Here is a 23,916-nt window from a genome sequence, read left to right as displayed (position 1 = left end):
CCGGGGTTCAAGTGATTCTCCTGCCTCAGTCTCCCGAGTAGCTGGGATTACAGGCATGCACCACCACGTCCAGCTAATTTCATATTTTTAGTAGAGACAGGTTTTCTCCATGTTGGTCTGGCTAGTCTCAAACTCCCAACTTCAGGTGATCCACCCGCCTCAGCCTTCCAAAAGGCTGGAATTATAGGCGTTAGCCAAGGTTACATTTTTAATGCTTACATTTTAGCTAGAACCTGGCTGAACTATACAGAAAAATAAAATCTCCAGGTAGCCTTGAATTAGTAACGTTGTAAAGAGTTTTATCTCAACACCAGTAGAAAAGTACAGATTTAAAGCAGGTAGAAAAGGGAATAGAGAACTTAGAAGATTCTTTTCTTTTTTTTTGAGCTTTTATATTTGCCTTTATTCTTCATTTAACTTTTTAAAACACTACTATAGTTGATTAAAACAAAAACAAGAGCAAGTAGTGAGCATATTATGATTACATCCTTACTCATTCACTACTGCACATAAAATGCCAGCAGTGAGTGTTATTCACTGGCCCATTAAGAGGTCTGACACTGAACACCACCTCTGGGGTGATGGTCATCATCCTCATACGCTTCTCCATTGTAATGGCGCCGTCTTTCCTGATTTGGATCAAAGTCCACCAGTTCTACTTGATCCATCTCATCAGTCTCTTCCACTTCCTTCCTCTCCGGTAGGAGTTTTTCCAGCAAAGACAGTTTATCAGGAGAGAGAAAGCCATTCTCAGGGAAGTTTACCTTAAATTCAATGATTAGGCGACCCTTTTCATATGGTCTACGATAAATTGGCATGCCTTAATTTAGTACACACTTGATATCTCCATGCTTGACAATCTGACCTGGATGAGAGGTGATGACTATGGTTCGGTTGTCAAGAGTAGATATTGGCTTTTGGAAGCCACACAGTGCTTCAACCAGCTGTATGTCCATACACATGAAAAGGTCTTCTCCTCGTTGAGTAAAAACAGCATGGTCCTTCTGATCTAACACAATGATTATATCTCCTGGCTCCAGTCCTGGTTCTTGGTCTCCTTCACCATGGAATGTTATCTTCTGGCCATCTTTCATGCCTTTGTCAATATGAACTTCTAGAATCTTCTTCTCTCGAACTATCTTCCTTCCATTGCAGCTTTTACATCTATCTTTAGGACTGATCCGCTCCCCATGGCCCTGGCACTCCATGCACACAGACTGAATTTGCTGAACCATTCCAGGTCCTATCTGATGAATTCTTATTTGCATTCCAGTACCTCGGCAATTGGGACAGCACTCTACTGCTCCTTTCTTACCTCCTCTACCTTCGCATTTGTCACAAATCACATTCTTTTGCAGAGCCAGTTTTCTTGTTGCACCATTATATAAGTCTTCTAGGGTTACTGAGAGCTGATGTACAACATTTTTACCTCTCCTTTCTCTCTGCATCCTTCCTCCTCCTCCAAAAAACATATCAAAGATGTCCATGGGAGAGCCAAAACCGCCACCTGCTCCACCCTCTTTAATTGCCTGTTCTCCTCCTTTGTCATATAATTCCCTTTTCTTTGCATCAGAGAGAACTTCGTAAGCTTGAGATATCTGTTTAAACTTCTCTCCTTCATTTGGATTCTTATCAGGATGGTACTTCAAGGCCAGTTTCCTATAAGCCTTTTTCAATTCTTCCTGAGTAGCATTGGGTTTGACTCCCAAAACATCGTAGTAAGTGGTTTCTTTCACCATCTTCTACTGCCGGTGAGCGGACTGAGGTCGGTGTGTGAGGGAGCGGGAAGGAGCGCAGAGCTGTGCGGAGCTGTGCGCAGCTCGGGCAGCTACCGCTCCTCCGCCTCTCACCAAGCGTTCTGGAAAGTTCCTCCAACTTAGAAGATTCTATATGTTAACTCTATAATTGCAGGTTAACCATTTGAGCTCTGAATTTTCCTTGATGTAATTTGCCCATCAGTTTTAAAATGTGCCCAAATTTGGGCCATAATATATAGTCAGCTAGAATCCAAAAAAAGCTAGCATGCCTTTGAACTTAACTTGTAGCTTTTAAACTTGTAAGCTGCCAGGGTTCTTGAAGGTGGTTGGCTAGAGACTGTCCTGTTAGAAATAAGCCCCTCTAATGTCCAGGGCTCATGCCTGTAATCCCAGCACTTTGGGAGGTCGAGGTGGTTGAATCACCTGAGGTCAGGAGTTTGAGACCAGCTTGACCAACATGGTGAAACCCCATCTCTACTAAATACAAAAAATTAGCCAGGTGTGGTGGCACATGCCTGTAGTCCCAGCTACTTGGGAGGCTGAGGCAGGAGAGTCACTTGAACCCAGGAGGCAGAGGTTGCTGTGTGAGCCAAGACTGGGCCATTGCACTCCAGCCTGGGCAACAAGAGCAAAACTCTATCTCAAAAAAAAAGAAAAAGAAAAAAGAACTAAGCCCTCCCCCGATAATTGCACTTCCCTCACCCAGGTGACCCTTCGAGGGTACTCTTAGCATAAGCACCCTCACAAAACCTTACAGACCAGCTGAGTCTAAGCTGATTACCCCTCCAGCACCACCCTTAAGCCTAGGGTCCACAAAATTCCCTCCATGGTCTGAATGAAGGAAATCACAAAGGCCTCCTTTAAACTCAGGGCTGACAAAGACATTCCTTCCAGGGTCTGGATACAACGAACTGGAACAAGGCACTGGGAAGGATTTGGGAAGGACTGGGCAGGCCCCTACCAATGCAGGGCTGACAGGGAAGTTCCCCTCCGGGGTCTACCAATGGAGAGAACCAGCTGGGAAGAAATAAAGTCTCTCCAAGAGACTTTATTTTTTTGAGACGGAGTCTCACTCTGTCGCCCAGGCTGGAATGCAGTGGCACACTCTTGGCTCACTGCAACCTCCGCCTCCTGGGTTCAAGCGGTTCCCCTGCCTCAGCTTCTCGAGTAGCTGAGTTTACAGGTGGATGCCACCATGCTCGACTAATTTTTGTATTTTTAGTAGAGACAGGGTTTCGTCACGTTGGCCAGGTTGGTCTCGAACTCCTGACTTCAGGTGATCCGCCCGCTTGGGCCTCCCAAAGTGCTAGGATTACAGGCATGAGCCACTGCGCCCGGCCTTGAACGTACGTTTTAAACAAGCCACGAGTCCACCACTAAGGTTCAGAAAATAGAAGTGGCCTCTTGGGTCTGTATACCTCCGCGAGGAAAAATGTCTTTCTTTTTTCTATTTTATCTATTTTATCCGCATAACAACAAATCAACTAAAGAGAACCCGAAGGCGGTGGGGAACCACGCGCAGCCTCGTGTCGCGCCGCGAGAGCCGCTTCTCAGCCGCGCAAGCCAAGTTCTGACGACGCTTAGCAACCGTTACCTTGACAACGCAATCCCATCACGCACCACGGAGTGTATTGCCCCTCTGCATCCCAGAAGGCACTGCGCTGCCTCTAAGCCTTCCGCCTCTCTCCGTCCCAACATGCAACGAGACTCACAGTCAAGGACCGTCATCAGGAAGATTACATAAATGCCTGTATATCCATGTTTGTTTTAACACTTAAATCGGTTGTAACTCATTGTAAGCGGAAAAGATATGGAAAGAGTAGTCTCAGGGGTTTTTTTTCAGTGTATAGTTTTAAGTTTCGAGGAGAAAATCGCCATCTTTCCCTGGACTCATACAGGCACCTCATTGGGTAGCCCGCGCAAACCGATATTGTTGGGGCGTGTTCGGGGGGGTCCTTGGCAGGGCACGTGCGGGAGGAAGTGGTGCTGTCTGTCCGCGCGGCCCTAGTCTGCTAGTCAACTTGGAGAGATGGGAGGCCTTGAGAAGAAGAAGGTGAGTGGGAAAGACGGTGGATTCCCGAGGTGTGGGGTTGCGGGGACGGCGGAGCATGGGGGTCGGCTCTTTTCCCGGGCTCCGCCTCTCGTGGATACTGGAAAGACAGGATCAACGTGACGGCAGTCAGCTGCGAGGATGGGCAAGGATGGGAGTACTCGTTTAGTGAAATCCGAGAACGAACTGTAGAGTTCTTTCTGTGGAGAGGACTGTGAAAGAGAGTTGAACTTAACAAGCTGTGAAAGAGAGTTGAACTTAACAAGCGTAGTTTCATTCCTAAAGCAGGCCGAGCTGTGGGACGGCTGTTTACCAAAAGGCTGATAAACATGTAACGTTCACCGTTGTTGCACCGTCACATTATTTGGTTAGTGTTGTCTTGGAAGTTCTCTTTTTCAGCTGAAATGGGAAAGATCAGAACGTCTTGGATGGGTTCTGGGGCATGGGAGTGCTTAGCGAGGGAGCCTGACAGGGAAACCAAGTGCCAAGACCTGTAGGCAGGAAAGGCTTGCTGTGCGTGAGGGGTTGGAAGGACATCAGGATGATTCGGATGTAAACCAAGAAAAGAATGGCATCTGGTAAGATTGGGGTAGGATAAGTATTGTATCGTGCAGGGCCTATAAGCTTGGATTTTATTCTAAGTGCAGTCCTAATAGTGTAGAGCTTGGATTTTATTCTAAGTGCACTAAGAATCAACTAAAGGAAGAATAACACGATCACAGTTTTTCAGTGAGTTCTTACGGATGTCTGGAGAATCGGCTCAGTGACATGAAAGACTGGGAAGGGAATGGAAATAAGGAAGATATAGTTGGCTTAAGTGCTTCTTTCAGAGTGAAAATTTCTATTGCCAGTGTTTTTAACCCAACAAACTATTGAGTATCCGGTGCTAAGACAGAAAACCTACCCTTGAATTGCAAATGTAGATACGTAACAAAATCGTTACAATTTTTTTTTCTTTTTTGAGATGGAGTCTCACTCTATCACCAGGCTAGAATACACAGCAGCCTCTGCCTCCTGTGTTCAACTGATTCTACTGGCTCAGCCTCCCCAGTAGCTGGGACTAACAGGCCCAGCTAATTTTTGTATTTTTAGTAGAGACAGGGTTTCACCATGTTGGTCAGGCTGGTCTCCATCTATTGACCTTGTGATCCTCCGAAAGTGCTAGGATTATAGGCCTGAGCCACTGCGCCAGGCCTACAATTTTTAAAAGCTGGGTTTCAGAGCCAGAATCAACAAAGATAATTCTTTGTTGTGGGAAGGATTGTCCTGTATGTAGTTGGATATTTGGCACCATCCCTAATCCTCTACCTACTGGATGCCAGTAGCACCCAGCAACCAAAAATGTCTCCAAACATTGCTGAATTCTCCTCCTCCCAGCACATACCCAGGGAGTAAAATAACCTCATTGAGAACTGTTTATTTCTTTAACATTTAAAAGGATAAGCATGGTGACAGAGGTAATTGTAGCATAGGGCAATTGAAAACACTATAAATGAAAACTCAACTTCTTTTTTTTTTTTTTTGAGACAGAGTTTCGCTCTTGTTACCCAGGCTGGAGTGCAATGGCGCGATCTCGGCTCACTGCAATCTCCACCTCCTGGGTTCAGGCAATTCTCCTGCCTCAGCCTCCTGAGTAGCTGGGATTACAGGCATGCGCCACCATGCCCAGCTAATTTTTTTGTATCTTTAGTAGAGACGGGGTTTCACCATGTTGACCAGGATGGTCTCGATATCTTGACCTCGTGATCCACCCGCCTCGGCCTCCCAAAGTGCTGGGATTACAGGCTTGTGCCCGGCTGAAAACTCAACTTCTTAAGGCAGCCTGAAACTCATGTTTATTTCTCCAGGACTTAGCATGGGCCTGATACCCAACAAACAATTAACGAGTGTCTAAAGGAAAGAATGAATGAAGTGTATGTTTCGTGACTATGATGTTATTAGTAAACGTAACCCCAGGAGACTAACAGGTTTGTCTCTTTAGAGCTGAACCTAGCCAAAGAGGTCCCTGCTGTCTTAGCCCAGAGATCTTGTTTGGAAAGGACAAGCTTCTTAGCCTGCAGGTGTTTGTTGCAGTACACTGCTCGTCTCTGCCTAGGGATACAGAGGTGTGAGGGATATGGAGATGTGGGTATGAGGCAGCATCTTAGCACCACAGGCATCCAGATGGTTACACAAGACAACACGCTGCTTGGGGGCAGGTAGAGACCAGGCGTTTTGTCTTTATTGCCTTCATAGCATCTAGCTTAGTGCTTTGAACATGATAGAGGACCTTTTATTTCCTGTTAAATGAATGAGTGAATGAATGGACAGGAAGGGGAGAAGCTGTATGGCTTAGAACATGCTTTTTCAGCCAGAGTAATGTCACCTTCAAGGGAACAAAATTGGTTGAGGGGAAGTATCTTAGATATTACAATGGTTGTGGCCCCCGCCGCGGACCATATTACATAGACAGACCTGCAGTATATCTCTGGTATTAACATTTTCTGGGGCTGTGGGGAAGAAAGGGTTATGGGTGAGGGAGGAAGGGGGTGTCTAGTAAGTCTCCTGGTGGTGGTGAAGAGGTTATAATGAAGAAAAGGAAGGAAAAAGATCAGGAACACCAGCTTAGCTGTTAGGCACTCAGGCACTGGACTCAGACCTGAGTTTGAATACCAGCCCCAGCTCTTTTTGTTTGTTTGTTTTTTTTTTTTAGATGGGGTTTCACCATATTGCTCAGGCTGGTCTTGAACTCCCGACCTCCGGTGATCTGCCCACCTTGGCCCCCAAAGTGCTTGGATTACAGGCGTGACTCACCACGCCTGGCCCCAGCCCCAACTCTTAAAAAGCTGTGTGCTTGGCCAGGTGCTCATGCCCCTAATCCCAGCACTTTGGGAGTCCAAGGAGGGCAGATCACCTGAGGTTGGGAGTTCGAGACCAGCCTGAAAAATATGGAGAAACCCCATCTCTACTAAAAATATGAAATTAGCCGGGTGTGGTGGCGCATGCCTGTAATCCCAGCTACTTGGGAGGCTGAGGCAGGAGAATCACTAGAACCTGGGAGACTGAGGTTTTGGTGAGCCCATTTTGCACTCCAGCCTGGGCAACAAGAATGAAACTCCGTCACCAAAAAAAAAAAACAAAAACCCCAAGAAAACAAACAAAATACGCTGTGTGCTTTTTAAGAGTTGCACAGGTTTATTTTATGAGTCTGTTTTCTTCTATATGAAATGGGGGTTCTGACAGCACCTACATCACACGGTTACAGGGGTTAAATGAAAGGTGTGGAAATCACTGGTTGTAATGGCCAATATTTAGAGCTAGTGCTAAGCACTTGGCACAGCGCCCATCCATAGCAGCCTCACAGTCCTCAACATCATGCAAATGTATGTGTTCCCTATTCTGACAGCTCTAAGTGCGACACAGGAGAGCTCATCCAGGCAGGTCAGCTCCTTCCCTGCAGCATTTCCTCTCCCAGATTCATCTCAGTCACTTATCCAGAGTGATAATTGCCTCTGGAACTAGGCATGCCCAGAGTTTGATGTCAGTCACTGCAATCACAGCTAATGGAGAATTGTTTTTTTCCTCTCCAAGTATGAACGAGGCTCAGCCACCAACTACATCACCCGGAACAAAGCCCGGAAGAAGCTCCAGCTGAGCCTGGCTGACTTTAGGTGAGCTTGGAGAGAAGGGGAATATAGAGGGATCTCGGGAAGCCCAGGCAGTGCAATTGTACAGAAGAAACTCAGCTGTATCCCTGTCTCACCTTAGTTGCCATTCCCATTCTGGAATTCCAGTATTCCTTCTCTTTCTCACCTGCCCTTGCTTTAGTGAGTTGTGTTTGCCAGGTATGGTCCAATGCGAAATGGAGAACTGAACTGGATCGTCAGGATGGGCAGCTGGGCTGGGCTGGGCATATGCCATCCATCCCTCCCTTCTGGCAGAAGAGACCCCGATCCTGCAGCTAGGGGTTCTCATTCCTTATAGAGTCAAAATCAGACTTCACTGTGGCCTGTGGGCCCTGCCATCTGTTGATCCCTGGCCTCCACAGCTCCCCTGGCCCACTTTTTTTTTTTTTTTTTTTTTGAGGTGGAGTCTTACTCTGTTACCCAGGCTGGAGTGCAATAGGGTGATCTCAGCTTACTGTAACCTCCACCTCCCAGGTTCAACCGATTCTTCTGCCTCAGCCTCCCAAGTAGCTGGGATTACAGGCGCTGGCTACCAGGCCTGGCTAATTTTTTGTATTTTTTTCTCAGTAGAGATAGGGTTTCACCACATTGGCCAGGCTGGTCTTGTACTCCTGACCTCAGGTGATCTGCCCACCTCAGCCTTCCAAAGTGCTGGGATTACAGGCATGAGCCACCATGCCTGGCCACTTGGCCCACTTTTATTCCTTCAAACACACCCAGCTCTTTCCAGCCCTCTGGAATTTGTCTCTCTTCTTAAAATACTTCCCTCTTCTTTATGGCTGAAATGTTGTTATCTCAGCACGGCCTTTTTCAACTCCCCCAGCAGAAAAGGGTACCTTCCTGTTGATCCCTGTCAATATCCCATTTGTTTCTTTTCTGGTGCTTGCCTCTCAAGTCATCCTTTTGTTTTGGTTGGGGAATTTGTGATTGTCAGACTAGTATGTGAGGTCTCTAAGGACAGAGACCCCATGTTCCCATTTGTTGTTTTCCACGCCCAGCTGAGGCCAGTGTCCCCCACCCTTACTGACATAACTGACATAACATATGGCTTCTGTCTTGCAGGCGGCTGTGCATTCTGAAGGGCATTTATCCCCACGAACCCAAACACAAGAAGAAGGTTAACAAGGGTTCTACAGCGGCCCGAACTTTTTACCTTATCAAAGACATCAGGTTTCTCCTCCATGAACCCATCGTCAACAAGTTCCGGGAATACAAGGTGAGGCCTGGGCTCTAGGGTCTGACAGGTCCTCATTGCAGCTCTGTGACCCGCTAACTAACTGTGACCTTGGGCAGATTGCCTGTCCTCTCTGAGTAAGCCTATACAGAGGAGGAAGTCATTCTACCTTTAAGGGATGTCATGAGGATGACCCGAGATTACAAACAGGCAAACTCCGTTTTATTGTGCTTTGCTCTGAGTTTTGCAGATATTTTGGTTTTTGCAGATTGAAGGTTTGTGGCACCCCTGTGTCAAGCAAGCCCGTCAGTGCCGTTTTTCCAGCTGCATGTGTTCCCTTCATGTTTTTGTGTCACATTTCAGTAACTCTTGCAATATTTCAACATTTTTCTTTATTGTGATATCCATGAGGGTGATCCGTTCTCCTCGGTCTTTGATGTTACTCTTGAAATTGTTTTGGGACACCGTGAACCACACCCATGTAAGACAGCCTACCATTTGATGTTTGTGTGTGTTCTGACTGGCTGTTCCCCCATCTCTCTGCCTCTCCTTGAGCCTCCCCATTCCCTGAGACACAACAATATTGAAATTAGGCCAATTAATAACCCGACACAGGTCTCTTAAGTTTCCAGGTGAAAGGAAGAGTTGCACCTGTCTCTTTTTAAATAAAAAGCTAGAAATCATTAAGCTTTATGAGGAAAGCATGTCAAAAGCCAAGACAGGCCAAAAGCCAGACCTCTTGCACCAAAAATGTAGCCCAGCTGTGAAAGCAAATGAAAAGTTCTTCAAGGAAATTAAAAGTGCTACTCGAGTGAATACACGAGTCCTAAGAAAGCTAATCAGCCTTATTGCTCATATGGAGAAAGTTTTGGAGATCTGGATGGAAGATCAAACCAGCCACAGCGTTCCCTTAAGCCAAAGTCTGATCCAGAGCAAGCCCCTAACTCTCTTCATTTCTTGGGAGGCTGAGAGGGATGCGGAAGCTGTAGAAGAAAAGTCAGAAGTTGGAAGAGGTTGGTTCATGAGGTTTAAGGAAAGAAACTGTGTCCATTACGTCAAAGTGCAAGGTGAAGCAGCAGGTTATCCAGAAGATCCAGCTAAGATCATGGACGAAGTGGCAACACTAACCAAAAGGATTTTAATGTAGTTAAATAGTCTTCTGTTGGAAGAAGATACCATCTAGGACTTTCATAACTAGAGAGGAGAAGTCAATGCCTGGCTTCAAAGCTTCAGAGAACAGCCTGACTCTCTTGTTAGGGGTTAATGTAGCTGGTAACTTTACTCAATTATGGCAAAAATCCCAGGGCTCTTAAGAACAATGCTGGATCTACTCTGTCTCTGTTCTGTAAATGGAACAGCGAAACCTAGATTTCAGCACATCTGTTAACATCATGGTTTACTGAATTTTTTTTTTTTTTTGAGACAGAGTCTAGCACTTCTTGGCCAGGCTGGAGCACAATGGCACAATCTCAGCTCACTGCAGTCTCCACCTCCTGGGTGCAGGCATTTCTACTGCCTCAGCCTCCCAAGTAGCTACGATTACAAGCATGCACCACCACACCCAGCTAATTTTGTATTTTTAGTAGAGAGGGGGTTTTTCCATGTTGGTCAGGCTGATCTCGAACTTCTGACCTCAGGTGATCCGCCTGCCTCTGCCTCCCAAAGCGCTGGGATTACAGGTGTGAACCTGTGGTTTACTGAATATTTTAAGCCTACTGTTGAGACTTGCTGCTCAGAAATAAAGATTACTTTCAAAACATTACAGCTCATTGAAAATGTACCTGGTCACCCAAGAGCTGTGATGTACAAGGAGATTAATGTTTACGTGCCTGCACTACAGCACCCATTCTGCAGCTCATATATTAAGGAAATGTTTTCTTTCTTTCTTTCTTTCTTTTTTTTTTTTTTTTTGAGATAGAGTTTTGTTGTTGGTTTTTGAGACAGAGTCTCACTGTTGCCCAGGCTGGAGTGCAGTGGTGCCATCTCAGCTCACTGCAGCCTCCACCTCTTGGGTTTAAGCAGTTCTCTGCCTCAGCCTCCTGAGTAGCTGGGGTTACAGGTGTCCCGCCTGGCTAGTTTTTTGTATTTTTAGCAGAGACAGAGTTTCACCATTTTGGCCAGGTTGGTCTGAACTCCTGACCTTGTGATCCACCTACCTCAGCTTCCCAAAATGCTGAGATTACAGGCCTGAGCCACCGTGCCAGGCCTTTTTTTTTTTTTTTTTCAACTTTTAAGTTCAGTGGTACATATACAGGTTTGTTACATAGTAACCTTGGGTCTTAGGGGTTCGTTGCACAGATTATTTCATCACCCAATGTTAAGCCCAATATCTATTAGTTATTTTTCCTGATCCTCTCCCTCCTCCCACCCTCCATCCTCCATCCTCCAATAGGCCCCAGTGTTTGTTCTCCTCTTTGTGTCGATGTGTTCTCATCATTTAGCTCCCACTTATAAGTGAAAACATGCGATATTTGGTTTTCTGTCCCTGTGTGCATTTGCTAAGGATAATGGCCTCCAGCTCCATCCATGTCCCTGCAAAGGACATGATCTCAGTTTTTTTTTTTTTATGGCTGCACAACAAGCTTTTCATTCCACAAATGGAAATCATTAACTACTCAATTACCATAGGGAGAGCAGAAACCTATTTATTTATTTATTTGTTTGTTTGTTTATTTTTGAGACAGTTTCACCCTTGTTGCCCAGACTGGAGAGCAATAGCGAGCCAGGGCCAAACCCACGCTCAGTTGACTGTAGCCTCTGCCTCCCGAGTTCATGAGATTATCCTGTCTCAGCCTCCCAAGTAGCTGGGATTATAGGCACCCACCACCACTCCTAGCAAATTTTTTAATTTTTTTTAGTAAGGACGGGGTTTCACCATGTTGGCTTGGCTGGTGTCGACCTTATGACCTCAGGTGATCCTCCGAAAGTGCTGGGATTACAGGTGTGAGCCACTGTGCCCGGCCAGCAACCTATTTCTACCAAATGCAAGGAACTGAAAGTAGACTGCTGCTCCTGAAGCCTTTGACTGTGGACCCTTGGCTGGGAGGAGTGGAGAGGACTGGGCAGCAGCTGAGGCTGGACCTGGTTTGCTGCTGAGTTTTGCAGCTCATAAGCTCACGGGGTTGAACGTGGTCCTGTAGTAGGAGGTGGCTGTGGCAGAGCTGCTGCTTATAATCCCAGCAGAGGCAGGCTTTGAGCCTTGGGCACTGCAGGCTGAGCCTCAAAGGAAGTACTTGGAGGGAAGAGGCCAGTTAGTTTGGAGGACCTGGCCCCAAAACAGGCCTCAGTTGCATTTTTCTGGGTGGCTCAGTGCCACACACAGACCCGTAGCATGTTTCATGTCCACATAGTCTGATGCTGGGAACGGGGACTAGCCCTTCTCATCCTGTCCATGGCAGGTCCCTTGGCTTCTGTTCTCAGTTGAGAAATAGAGCTGCTTTGCTGTGCCATCCTCCCATGTAAATGTGTGGAGTTGGGACACCTGTGCATCGTCAAGAGACGATCCTTCTGCCCTGTGTTTCTGTCTTCCCCGGAAGTTGTCCAGGAGCCCTGAGCCTCAGCGTCGGCGGTCTTTTATTTCCTTCCAGGTGTTCGTCCGGAAGCTCCGGAAGGCCTATGGGAAGAGCGAGTGGAACACCGTAGAGCGTCTAAAGGACAATAAGCCCAACTACAAACTTGACCACATCATCAAGGAACGGTAAGCGGGCTCTCCTCAGAACGCTGCTGTGTCTTCACTAAATGCTGGTCTCTGCCCTAGCAGAGCGATACTGTAGGGAACAGGACCAAGACCCTGCTCAAAGAGCTTGCATCTTTTTGAAGGACACAGACCAGAAACAAAGCTAACCAATTACTAGAATGATTATAAGGTCTGTAGTTACAGGCTTGTCACAGGGGTCTCTGAGGGGAGACATTTGAGCCAGCGGAAGCACAATCCTGGCAGAGGCCATGGCAAATGCAAAGGCCCTGTGGTGGGAGAGTCCCAGGGCCCCGTGGCTGCACATTGGGTACCTGGTAAGACCCGGGAGGCATGGCGAGACACCTCTGGCCTGAACTGTTCCTTGCCTGGTCTTCTCAGATGTCCCCCTCATTCACTGGCTAAATCAGCAATTTTTTTTCTTTTCTTTCTTTTTTTTTTTTGAGAAAGTGTCTTGCTCTGTCGTGCATCTTGGAGTTCAGTGATGGGATCTTGGCTCACTGCAACTTCCACCTCCCAGGTTCAAACAATTCGCCTGCCTCAGCCTCCTGAGTAGCTGGAATTAACCACCACCAAGCCTAGCTAATTTTTGTATTTTTAGTAGAGACAGGGTTTTGCTATGTTGGCTAGGCTGACCTCACGTGGTCTACCCACTTAAGCCTCCCAAAGTGCTGGGATTACAGGTGTGAGCCACCAAGCCCGGCCTAAATCAGCAGTTTTTAATCAGCAGTGATCTTGCTTCTCCAGTGGATATTTGGCAATGCCTGGAGACTGTTGGTTCTCACAACATGGATGGACGTGCTATTGGTGTCTAGTGGAGACTGACCAGTGCTGCTGCTAAATACCCTCCAGTAGTTTCCCACGACATCGAACAGTCTGACCCCAAATGTCAGCAGCGGTAAAGTTCAGAAGCCCTGGGCTGCTGGCCCAGGAACATTCAGCTCTAGAATGGCTGGGGTTGGCTTCATTCAGCCTGGCTGTGGGCTGTCACAGGAAGAGCCCTGGCCTAGGAGCTAGACAGCTGGTGCACCCACTGCAGCTGTGTGGCACATGAGCTGAGTGGCCAGAGGATATTTCCTACCCCAAGCAGGTCCCCATCTCCGTCAGAGATGATGGTAGTCGCTGTCCTGCCTGTGACACACAGTGTTAGGTGAAATAAATGAAAACAAGCCACACACAAAAAGCAGGTGCCTGGATTTATACACACCCCAAGTATGGTGATCTCATTGCACGCCATCCCCAGCTTCTGAGCTAGGGCCAGAGCTTAAGAAAGAAAAACAGTTTTCCTGTTGTAGGTAAGCATGAAAACAAGAAAAGGGAGAGAAAAAAAAAAAAAAAAAAGGAAAAACAGTTGGCCCAGAAATGCTGGTGCTGTTTCTACAGAAAGCCTGGGTTCTTGATTTTGTCTGTGACGTGGAGTTAGGGAACTACAAGGCACCAGAGGAGGCCAATGGAGGCTGCCACCTCCGCACTCAGAAGCCAGACAGCCGTCCTGCTGCTGCGTGAGAGGTCGGTGCAGGCCTCTCTTCCATCTTGGCATGGGTTTGAAGACCTGGCAGACTTCTCTTGACTTGTAGCAGTGAGTGAGGCCATCTGGGGCTGGAAGGACCTTGGCGGTGTCTGGTCTCATGAATTTTGGAGTCCTTTTTGAAATAGCAGAACCCTTTTATTTTTTACCCCCGCTGCCTCCCCCACCCCACCCAGAACCTATTCTTCAAAAGGAAGCTGTTTCTCCTTGAAGACTGGATGTTTGGAAAAAAGAAAATAGAAAAAGTAACAAAAATGATTTTTAAAAAGGTAGCTTCCTGGAAGGCAGTTTGGATGCCAGTACCTCTGGCAGCTGCTCTGGCTGCGGGGGAGAGGCTTGAAGCTCTGTTGTCCACTTGTGCCCAAGGCCTTTCTAGGGAGCTGCAAGAGCCCAGTTGTAAATGAGCAGTCTAGGTCACTGCTCAGAACGGGACTGGAATCTGGGTGTCGTTACTTGTGGTTCCGTGTCTTCTCTGTGACCCATGCCTCTGTACCGCAGCAGGGCAGCCACACAGTGGTGGGTCCTGCCCAGGGTGGCTCCTCCTTGTTGGCTTCATCATTTACCATAGGATTCCTCAAAACACGTTCTGCTCTGGCTCTTCCTGGACCCAATTCCCTGGGTCTCATTGGTTCTGCCAACTAGACAGAGGTCCAAGGGATGAGAGACATGGAAGACATAACCCACACTGGCGACCTGGGGCCAGACCACACAAGTGCTGTTGAGGGGAAGCAGCTTCCACCCCACCCTGCTCCGCTAGGGCAGCTTCCCAGTTTCCCATCTTGGACCTCCTGATAGAGTTTCTGTGCACTAAAGATTCCACCTTCGAGGGGAGTTAGCTTATTTTTGTTGTTGTCTTCCGCCCCCACCCCCGCTTTTTGTGGAGAATGGGGTCTTGCTATATTGTCCAGGCGGGTCTTGAACTCCTGGGCTCAAGCTATCCTTCCACCTCTGTTTCCCTATGAACTGGGATTTACAGGTGTGAGCCACCGCACCTGGCAAGGTTCCACCTCTGAAGAGTCAGAGCGCCCCTGACTCCATCTCCCCTTCATGCACCACAAAATACGTACATGGGTCAAGCCTGGGTCTTTGGTGAGCAGTGAGTGTCTTGAGGACCCGCATCAGGACTTCTCTGGTCCTCAGAGCCAAGTGGCCACGTCCCAGTTAAGTGGCTCCTCCCAGGTGCTGTGGTCAGCTGTGGGGAAGCTGCTCCTGCCAGGTCGGGAGGTGGCCGTGACAAGGCCTGGCTTGAACAATGGGGCATCCGGGGTGGGAGAAGGTCAGGGGCCCCCTTGGCACCCAGGCCGAATGAGCCCCATGTGCTGCCCGACTGGCCACACAGGTACCCCACATTCATTGATGCCCTGCGCGACCTGGACGACGCCCTCTCCATGTGCTTCCTCTTTTCCACCTTCCCACGGACTGGCAAGTGTCACGTGCAGACCATTCAGCTGTGCCGCCGGCTCACCGTGGAGTTCATGCACTACATCATTGCCTCCCGTGCCCTGCGCAAGGTGAGCCTGGGACCACCTGGCAGGCACCCCACCCCGCCCCCTCCTGCCACCTGTGGTCCTCACCCGGCTGTCTACTCCCCTCCCCCAGGTCTTCCTGTCCATCAAAGGCATTTACTACCAGGCCGAGGTGCTGGGGCAGCCCATCGTGTGGATCACTCCCTATGCCTTCTCCCATGACGTGAGTGTGCCTGTGGGGAGGGGAGGGGCTCATGGTGCCTCCTACACAGATACGGGTGTGGAGGAAGGGGGATTTTGGTGTCTGCAGAGTCTAGCAAGTACCGGGTTCCCAACTGCTGATGAAGGTGGGCAGAACAGGGCCAGGAATGTTCCACGGACGGTTTCTTCTTTGAGAGTGGGAGCCTGAGCCAGCTCCGTGGCACCACCTGCCAGCTGTGTGCGTTTGGATGTGTTCCTTTCACCTCTCTGTGCCTCAGTTAAGTGTTTATGCCCTTAACAATGCCTGTGGCTTGGCCTTCTAGGGGCCCAGTGAACAGCGAGAGCACCCAGCACATCTGGTGCCACCATGGGAACAGTGACAGAGCCCTGCCCTCGTACCTACTGGTGTCCTCATCCCTGCATTGCTGCCAGTAGCTGCCAGACCTTGGCCAAGTGGCCTTGCCTCTGCCTCCCGCTCCCCGCCTGTCTGCCCCACGGGACTAGAGGACTGGGGGGAGGGGGACAGTGAGCACAGGAGAAGCACTTAGTGTGCAGCACTACTTCTTGTTTTCTTTTTCTTTTAAAATAGAGATAGTGTCTCACTACATTGCCCAGACTGGTCTCCGGAGCTCAGGCTGTCCTCCCATCTCAGCCTCCCAAAGTGCTAGGGTTATAGGTGTGGGCCACAGAGCCTGGCCTTCTTATCTCTTTGAAATCCTGGGCATTGTTGGCAGGGATCCGCTAAGAGAAACTCTGGTTTTGCCCCCTCCTGGAGGCATCATTGGCTTCTAGTGCCCCCAGGTGGTAGAGGCAGGCTCTCCTGCCTCCCTGTGTTCTAGCCCAGGGTGGCCTGTGTTTAGCCCACCTTTCTTGATCATCAAGTGGGAACTGGTGCCTTCAGTGGAGAGCAGCTGATCCGGCTGGCACAGTGGCTCTGCTGCCCAGATTATCAGGGGCTCCAGGAGGAGCTGGGGCTCTAAGCGCCCTGGGCTGTTCCTCACTATCCCTTGTGGGTGGGGTTTCGAGGGCTGAAACCTACCCTTACTGGCTGCCTGGTGGTGAGGCTGTGGCCTGTTTGTGGGTGAGAGGCGGGCTTGGCTCTCAGCAGTCCCTGTTCCCACTCCCCTGGGACAGGCGTGGGTGGTCGGTCCTTCCTCCCCTCCCTAGCCCTCCTGTCCTCCTTCCTTCCTGCCTTCCTCTTGGCCCTTCTCTCTGATGTCCTCCTGCCCCCATGCTGCTCAGACTGGTCTTTGTGTGTCCTCGCCGATGGTGAATAGGGCCCTGTGGTGGGCTGGCCTCCACACAGCTGGCCCTGGGGGAAGGGAGCCGGCCATCCATTCCCTTTCCTCCCTGGCCAGCTCACCTCCGATGCTTCCTGTCAGCAGAGGGGTAGGATTGGCACTAGGTTGTAGCAGAGCCCAGTGTGCCCCTCCTGTGAGCAGCCAGGGTTGGGCTCATAGCTGTGGAACTCAGTGTGCTTATAGGGGTGGGGTCTCCCTGCCCAGTGCTGGGTTGTGGGAAATGGGGTTAGTCCCTAGATGTGCCCATCAGAGGCCCTCATAGACTCTCATGGAAGGCTGGAGGTGTGAGTGGGGGGACAGGAAGGGCTTCTCTTGGCCCTGAGCTCCCACAGCACAGGTCACTGCCTGGCAGGAGAATAGTGGAACAGCTGAGAGTCAAGGACACAGCCAGCACCCGTGGTGATCACTACTGATTTTCACATTGCTCAGAACATCCTGCCATGTCCTGGGGGCCAGTTGGGCTGGCCCAGGCTCCATGGTTTTAGTGGGGGGCCAGTTGGGCTGGCTCAGCCTCCTGGTTTTAGTGGGGGGCCAGTTGGGCTGGCTCAGCCTCCTGGTTTTAGTGGGGGACCAGTTGGGCCGGCTCAGCCTCCTGGTTTTAGTGGGGGGCCAGTTGGGCCGGCTCAGCCTCCTGGTTTTAGTGGGGGGCCAGTTGGGCCGGCTCAGCCTCCATGGTTTTGTGGGGAGAACCGCTCAAGAGTTGCGGTACATCTGTCTGGGCCTCAGTTCTTTGCCTTGTTTTGCCCTATTAATTGCTCCAGGGCAAAGATGACCCTTCCATGTCCCCTGCCAGCTGGTGAGGGCAGGTCTGTGCCTTCACTCTGAGCAGTAAGTAGTTTATCTGCTGGCTGTTTCCCAAGAGCTCCCTGGGGGCCAAGCCAGGCCAGCTGCCAGCCTACCCTGGACCTTCGAGTCATGCCCGAGGTGGGTTCACTCAGTTCTGAGTGTCTGTCCTGAGGCTCAGAGGCAGGACTCGGTGGATGACCTGACCCCTGTGCATCCATTGCCCCCACTGGGCCAGGCCTTCCCAAGTCACCTTAGTCACCCAAGGTTTTGCCATCCCCTCCCCTGGGCTAAGGATGGTGTTGGGAGCGCTGCCCTCCTGGCACTCACAGGCTAGCCCAGGAGCAGACAGGCAGCAAAGACTGTGGGCTAGGTGATGCAGAAAGTCTCTTTCCACAGGTCAGGGAAAGGGGCCTCTCCAAGTCTGAGCTAGAACTGAAGGAAGTGGGAGAGCTGGCGCAGGGAGGGGAAGACCAGCCAGTCCTGGGAGTAGCAGGGACCGGGATCCCTTTTCCCACTCTTCTGTGGGGGTCTGGCACTGACTTCCAGGATGACTCTAACCCTTGGGACTCCATCTAGAGCCTCACTTGTGTCTGGAACACCCCTGGGTGGGAACATCCATGCCATCCCTTCCCTAGGGCAGCACCCTGAGGGCAGCCTTCTTGAGGAGCTTGGGGTCCTCGGGTCTGTCAGACGCCCTCTGCTCTGTGGGTTGTCTGTTCCTCCTTTGCCCCCATCCTTGCACCCACACTGCTGAGGCACCTCTGTATTTGCCAGCACCCAACAGACGTGGACTACAGGGTCATGGCCACCTTCACTGAGTTCTACACCACCCTGCTGGGCTTCGTCAACTTCCGCCTCTACCAGTCGCTCAACCTCCACTACCCCCCAAAGGTAGGACCCCAGCCCAGTGCCTTCTGCTCGCAGTGCAGCCCTTCTCTGTCCACATTGGAGGCGAGGGGCTGTGGCTGTCCTTTAACCCCTGACCTTCCCCTTACCTACTAGCTCGAGGGACAGGCCCAAGCAGAGGTGAAGGCCAGTGAGGACACCTACGCGCTGGACTCTGAGAGCTCTATGGAGGTGAGAAAGACTCCAGGAGCGTCAGCCTGCCCTTGGAACCCACACCCGCTGATGTCCAGGACTGTCACTGCTGCCCCTCCCCAACCTGGCCACATGCCCACACAGGGTCCCCTACTGCAAGCAGCCGCCTGCAGTCCCCTTGTCTCCTGTAGAAACTGGCGGCCCTCAGTGCCAGCCTGGCTCGCGTGGTGGTGCCTGCCATGGAAGAGGAGGCCGAGGTGGATGAGTTTCCTGCTGATGGGGTGAGCACTTCACTGCCTTCTGGTGGGGGGCTGGGAGGAGTCATATGTTGGGGGTTTCCAGCTTAGGGACATTTGCATCCTATAATCAGGTGTTGTTTGACATTCAAAGCAACTGAGCAGAATGGACTGAATTGTCATGAGAGTTTACATAGGAAGCAACAGAGCTCGGGAGTGGGGCCTTGGAGTTTCCTTTCAAGGCAGGATCCAGGATCTAGAAGGAAGCTGGAGCAGGCATGACCTCCAGCCCTGGCCCTGCCGTCAGGGTGGGGCAGCCCTGGTGGTTCGAAGCCTGGTGCCTTTCTCACCAGGAGATGTCGGCACAAGAGGAAGACCGCAGGAAGGAGCTGGAGGCGCAGGAGAAGCACAAGAAGCTTTTTGAGGGCCTGAAGTTCTTCCTGAACCGAGAGGTGCCCCGCGAGGCCCTGGCCTTCATCATCAGGTAGGGAGGCTCAAGGGCCTGCTGACAGCGTTGGTTCAGCCATGCTCTGGTCTGGGTCCTGCCCTGGTGCCCATCGGTAACATCGGGATGGCGTCAGCTTGCACTTCTTATGAAACTGTGTTTGGAAAGTGCTTGGCACTGCACTGAGCATGTAGGAAGCACTCAGCACAGGGAGGGACTGCTGTCATTTTATTACCAGCTTAGCACAGAAGGATGGGCAGTGAGCAGATCTCTGCTGAGCCAGGACTGGAGGGTCCTGGGATGAGGAGGGGTCAACTGTGTCCTAAGAGGCTGAGTTTATGGGCTGGGCAGCCAGCAGGTTCCAGGGAGCCAAGTCCCAGGACAGGCAGCTCATGTCTTCGTATCCACGTGGCTTTCCCTGTCCCTGCAGGAGTTTTGGGGGGGAAGTGTCCTGGGACAAGTCTTTGTGCATTGGGGCCACCTACGATGTCACGGACTCCCGCATCACCCACCAGATTGTCGACCGGCCTGGGCAGCAGACCCCTGTCATAGGCAGGTAAGCCCCCAGGCTCCTCATCTGGATTTCTGCGTGTCTATCTCAAGGGCTCTGTGATGCAATGGCACCTTGGGTGCCCTCCGTGACTCATTTTTGCCTGCCACTCTGTATCAGGTGCTACGTGCAGCCCCAGTGGGTGTTTGACTCAGTGAACGCTAGGCTCCTCCTCCCCGTGGCAGAGTACTTCCCTGGGGTGCAGCTCCCCCCACACCTTTCACCCTTTGTGACTGAGAAGGAAGGAGATTATGTCCCACCTGAGAAGCTGAAGCTGCTGGCTCTGCAGCGGGGAGAAGACCCAGGTGAGCAGGATGGGACTGGCTGGCCTTGGCCCCGGGGCCCAAGCTGGCTGTTTGCCATGGCTGCCAAGGTAGAAAGCTTCAGGGAACAGGCAATAGGAGCTGAAAGCCGTTAGAAGCCACCTGTGGAGGAAGGCTTAGGAGAAGGGACATCTGCCTCCTGCAGTCAGCTGTTATTTGACGTTCAGGATAACTCAGCAGAAGAACATACTGAGTTGTCATCGGAGTTCACATTGGACGCAACAGACTTCAGGATTGGGGGCCTTGGAATTTCCTCTGATGGCAGCTGGGCTGTGGGGAGGTGCCAGAGAGGGCCACAGTTGGGACAGCCCTGAACTGCCCATGGCTGAAGGCGGCAGGGTCAGAGAGGATGGGGTCTGGGCCTGTTGTCACCCTGCCAGGGAGACTGCAGGTTCCCAGGGCATTCAGAGGTCATTGGCTGTCCCTAGGAAACCTGAATGAGTCAGAACAAGAGGAGGAAGAGGAGGATGACAACGAAGGTGATGGTGATGAAGTGGGAGAAAATGAGGAAGAAGAGGAAGATGCAGAGGCTGGTTCAGAAAAGGAGGAGGAGGCCCGGCTGGCAGCCCTGGAGGAGCAGAGGATGGAGGGGAAGGTAGGGCGAGCTGCCCTGGGGGCTCAGCCTGGGAAGCAGCCCCGCTTGGTGTCTGTCCTGGCCTAGAAGGGCAGGAGCTGGAGGACTGTTGAGGTCAGCAGGGGCCGGGGAGACGGCCTGCCCTCCCAAGCACCCTCCTTGTGTCCCCAGAAGCCCAGGGTGATGGCAGGCACCTTGAAACTGGAGGATAAGCAGCGGCTGGCCCAGGAGGAAGAGAGCGAGGCCAAGCGCTTGGCCATCATGATGATGAAGAAGCGGGAGAAGTACCTGTACCAGAAGATCATGTTTGGCAAGAGGCGAAAAATCCGGGAGGTGAGTTCCTGCCACCTGCCTGAGACCTAGGTGTGGCCACCGGACCCAGCTGCACAGGTGAACTTAGGGAGCCTGGGGCTCTCCCAGCCTTTTCCTGAGGTTGCCTGCCTGGCCCAGCCCAGCCTTGGGCCCCTGACCCAGGCCAGTGAGGGTGTCTTGGTACTGCCAGCTCCTCGCAGGCTTTCCTGAGTCTGCTGGGCTCTGCCAACAGGGGCCTTCCCAGCGGACTCAAGGACTATGCGGGGCGGCGGGGGGGAGCTTTTGTTAAGCTTCTCTCTCTTTTGCTTTTTCTTGTTCATAAAGCCATATATGCTCATTAAAAAGACAAACTCCCGCACCGCAGAACCCTGCGAGGAGTGGTGCAGAGCGGCTCACAGCCCTGCCCTCGGAGTAGAGCAGCCTGCAGCTACTTACAGCCTCCAGGTTTCTCTTGTGCATGTAATAACCCATGTTTGGGAGGTCGTGCTAGAGACTATTTTGAGGTATAATTTGTTTTTTGAGACAGAGTCTTCCTTTGTCATCCAGGCTGTAGTGTATTGTCGCAGTCTCTGCTCACTGCAACCTCTGCCTCTCGGGTTCAAGCAATTCTCCTGCCTTAGCCTCCCAAGTAGCTGGGATTATAGGTGTGTGCCACCCACAGCTGGCTGATTGCAGTATTTTTAGTAGAGATGGGGTTTCACCATCTTGGCCAGACTGGTCTCAGACTCCTGACCTCAAGTGATCCACCCACCTCAGCCTCCTAAAGTGTTGGGCTTAGGGGTGTGAGCCACCGTACCCGGCCTGAGGTGTACTTTTCATTTAACCGTCATACAGACTTCTCATCCAATACCTAGTCTGTCCCCTGTGATGGGATTAGATTGTTCTCCAGTTTTAGTCATTCTCAGATAACATCCCCGAGCATGTTCCTGCCCATCTCTGAATGATTCTGCAGGCTAAATTCACAGAAGCATAATTGCTGCAGTTTTGAAATAGTTATTGTCAAATGGGGCTGGGCTTGGTGGCTCACGCCTGAAATCCCAGCACTTTGGGATACTAAGACAGGAGGATCACTTGAGGCCAGGACTTCAAGACTAGCCTTGGCAACATATTGAGACCCTGTCTCTACCAAAAAAAAAAAAGGGGGGGGCTAGGCATGGTGGTGCACACCTGTAGTCAATCCCAACTACTCCAGAGGCTGAAGTGGGAGGATGGTTTGAGCCCACTAGTTTGAGGCTGCAGAGAGCTATGATCGTGCCTCCGTGCTCCAGCCTGGGCAACAGAGGAAGACCCTGTCTCTTTAAAAAAATTAAAACGATGTCAGGTGACCCCAGAAAGAAGGGTCTTCCTGTTGTACCCCTTTCCACCAGCTGCTGAAGGTTCCAGTGGCATCTGGCTTTCCCAGGTGGAGTAGGGAAATGGAACAGTTGCCAAGGCTCCTTCCAGCTCTGGGAGTTCAGGATTCTCTTGTCTTGAGATTTCTGGGCCCATGAAATAATGTCCAGGCAAGGCTAAGGCATGTTTTCTCACTGTGAAGTGGGTCAAGTAGATCTTTTTCCTATGGGAATTTGCCTGTGACCTTTTCTGGAAGCTCTGCTTTTAAGGGATAGCCTTGAGTTTGGTGCCCCCAACCCTCCCCTCTACACACCTCAGGCTGACCTTCGCCTTCCCCCTCACAGGCCAACAAGCTGGCAGAGAAACGGAAAGCCCACGATCAGGCGGTAAAGTCTGAGAAGAAGGCCAAGAAGGCAAGGCCGGAGTGAGCACTGGAGGCCCCTCACGGCTGAGGCCAGCTCCTGGCAGCTGAGCCTGGCAGAGGCAGGCAAGAGGACCTCAGTGTGATGGACCAGAGTCACTTCTCTTCTCCTTTCTCTAGCCAGCCCTGATCCCTCATGCTCTCTGGCTGGGCCAGTGGGCAGCCCTGGCCCTCCCTGGGATGGAGCTGCCCTGCTGGTGCCTGAGCAGTGAGGCCTCTGTGCCCAGCCTGATTCTGTGCTCCCAGGAGCCAGTGACATGAGGTGCAGGGGCCCACTCAGCCTCTTACCTGCTGCCCCTATTCACCCTGGCTTTCCACAGCCCCCTCCTGCACAGTTGGACCCGTGATTCTCAGGGTGCTGTGATGGGGTGAGGGTGGTGGGAGCATTCGTTATTAAATGACTGGACTTTTGTGCCAATTGTATTCTGTGTCCATGAGCCTTTCTGGGGTTGGAGGAGGTCCTCCTAGCGCTCTGTGCTGCAGGCTGGGCCAACCTGGTTATTTACCAAGATGGACCTCGGCATGGCTTGGAGCTCTCTGGATGTCCAGGGACCCCTCCAGGTCCAGGGGATCCCAAATGTAGGCGCAGAGGTTCTGGGCCTGGGCTCCACAGCCTGTCTGACCTTGGTTCATATTCTAACTCAGGCACTTTCCCTCTGCACCTGCTTCCCCACATGTCAGTTCCCAGTAGAAATTCTGGTCCTTGCGCTGGGCTCGGTGGCTCACACCTGTAATCTCAACACTTTGGGAGGCTGAGGTGGGTGGATCACCTGAGGTCTGGAGTTCGAGACCAGCCTGGCCAACATGATGAAACCCTGGCTCTACTAAAAATACAAAATTGGCCAGGTGTGGTGGTGCATGCTTGTCATCCCAGCTACTTGAGAGGCTGAGGCAGAACTGCTTGAACCCAGGAGGCGGAGATTGCTGTGAGCTGAGATCATGCCATTGCACTCCAGCCTGGGCAACAAGAGTGACTCAAAAAAAAAAAAAAAAAGAATTCTGGTCTTTCAGAGGGATGTGTTGAGAGATCTGTGAAAACTGTATAGGCTCAGACTTTATAGAC

General features: G+C 51.1%; 1 protein-coding gene and 1 pseudogene across 4 annotated transcripts; one reads left to right on the top strand and one right to left on the bottom strand.

Annotated features, from left to right (window-relative positions):
- Window positions 1-370: 370 nt before the first annotated feature.
- On the bottom strand, window positions 371-1,870 carry LOC100392740 (dnaJ homolog subfamily A member 1 pseudogene; annotated as a pseudogene). Its single transcript, XR_001907322.4, has one exon. The product of XR_001907322.4 is annotated as a dnaJ homolog subfamily A member 1 pseudogene (transcript).
- Window positions 1,871-3,715: 1,845 nt separating this feature from the next.
- On the top strand, window positions 3,716-23,276 carry PES1 (pescadillo ribosomal biogenesis factor 1). Of its 3 annotated transcripts, none has more exons than XM_078338178.1 (15): window positions 3,716-3,810; window positions 7,378-7,457; window positions 8,535-8,688; window positions 12,234-12,343; window positions 15,208-15,379; window positions 15,468-15,557; window positions 18,397-18,513; window positions 18,625-18,699; window positions 18,852-18,941; window positions 19,250-19,380; window positions 19,772-19,897; window positions 20,012-20,196; window positions 20,643-20,809; window positions 20,963-21,121; window positions 22,777-23,276. In XM_078338178.1, exons 1-15 carry the CDS (start codon window positions 3,787-3,789, stop codon window positions 22,858-22,860), a joined length of 1,764 nt encoding a protein of 587 aa, XP_078194304.1. In that variant the 5' UTR covers window positions 3,716-3,786; the 3' UTR covers window positions 22,861-23,276. The 3 variants fall into 3 exon arrangements, with proteins under 3 accessions (XP_078194304.1, XP_002743726.3, XP_078194307.1); XM_002743680.6 differs by having other exon boundaries at window positions 20,960-21,121; XM_078338181.1 differs by lacking the exon at window positions 7,378-7,457 and having other exon boundaries at window positions 20,960-21,121.
- Window positions 23,277-23,916: the final 640 nt, after the last annotated feature.

Source organism: Callithrix jacchus, chromosome 1, assembly GCF_049354715.1.
Source record: "Callithrix jacchus isolate 240 chromosome 1, calJac240_pri, whole genome shotgun sequence".
Classification (NCBI taxonomy): Eukaryota; Metazoa; Chordata; class Mammalia; order Primates; family Cebidae; genus Callithrix; species Callithrix jacchus.
This window is presented reverse-complemented; position numbering and strand designations above follow the sequence as displayed.

Bases quoted from the DNA above. Each gene is read 5' to 3' on its own strand.
- PES1 (XM_002743680.6), top strand. From the start codon at position 3,787: ATGGGAGGCCTTGAGAAGAAGAAG. The intron at 7,458-8,534 runs GTGAGCTTGGAG...TCTGTCTTGCAG, and splicing joins CTGAGCCTGGCTGACTTTAG to GCGGCTGTGCATTCTGAAGG. The intron at 8,689-12,233 runs GTGAGGCCTGGG...ATTTCCTTCCAG, and splicing joins ACAAGTTCCGGGAATACAAG to GTGTTCGTCCGGAAGCTCCG.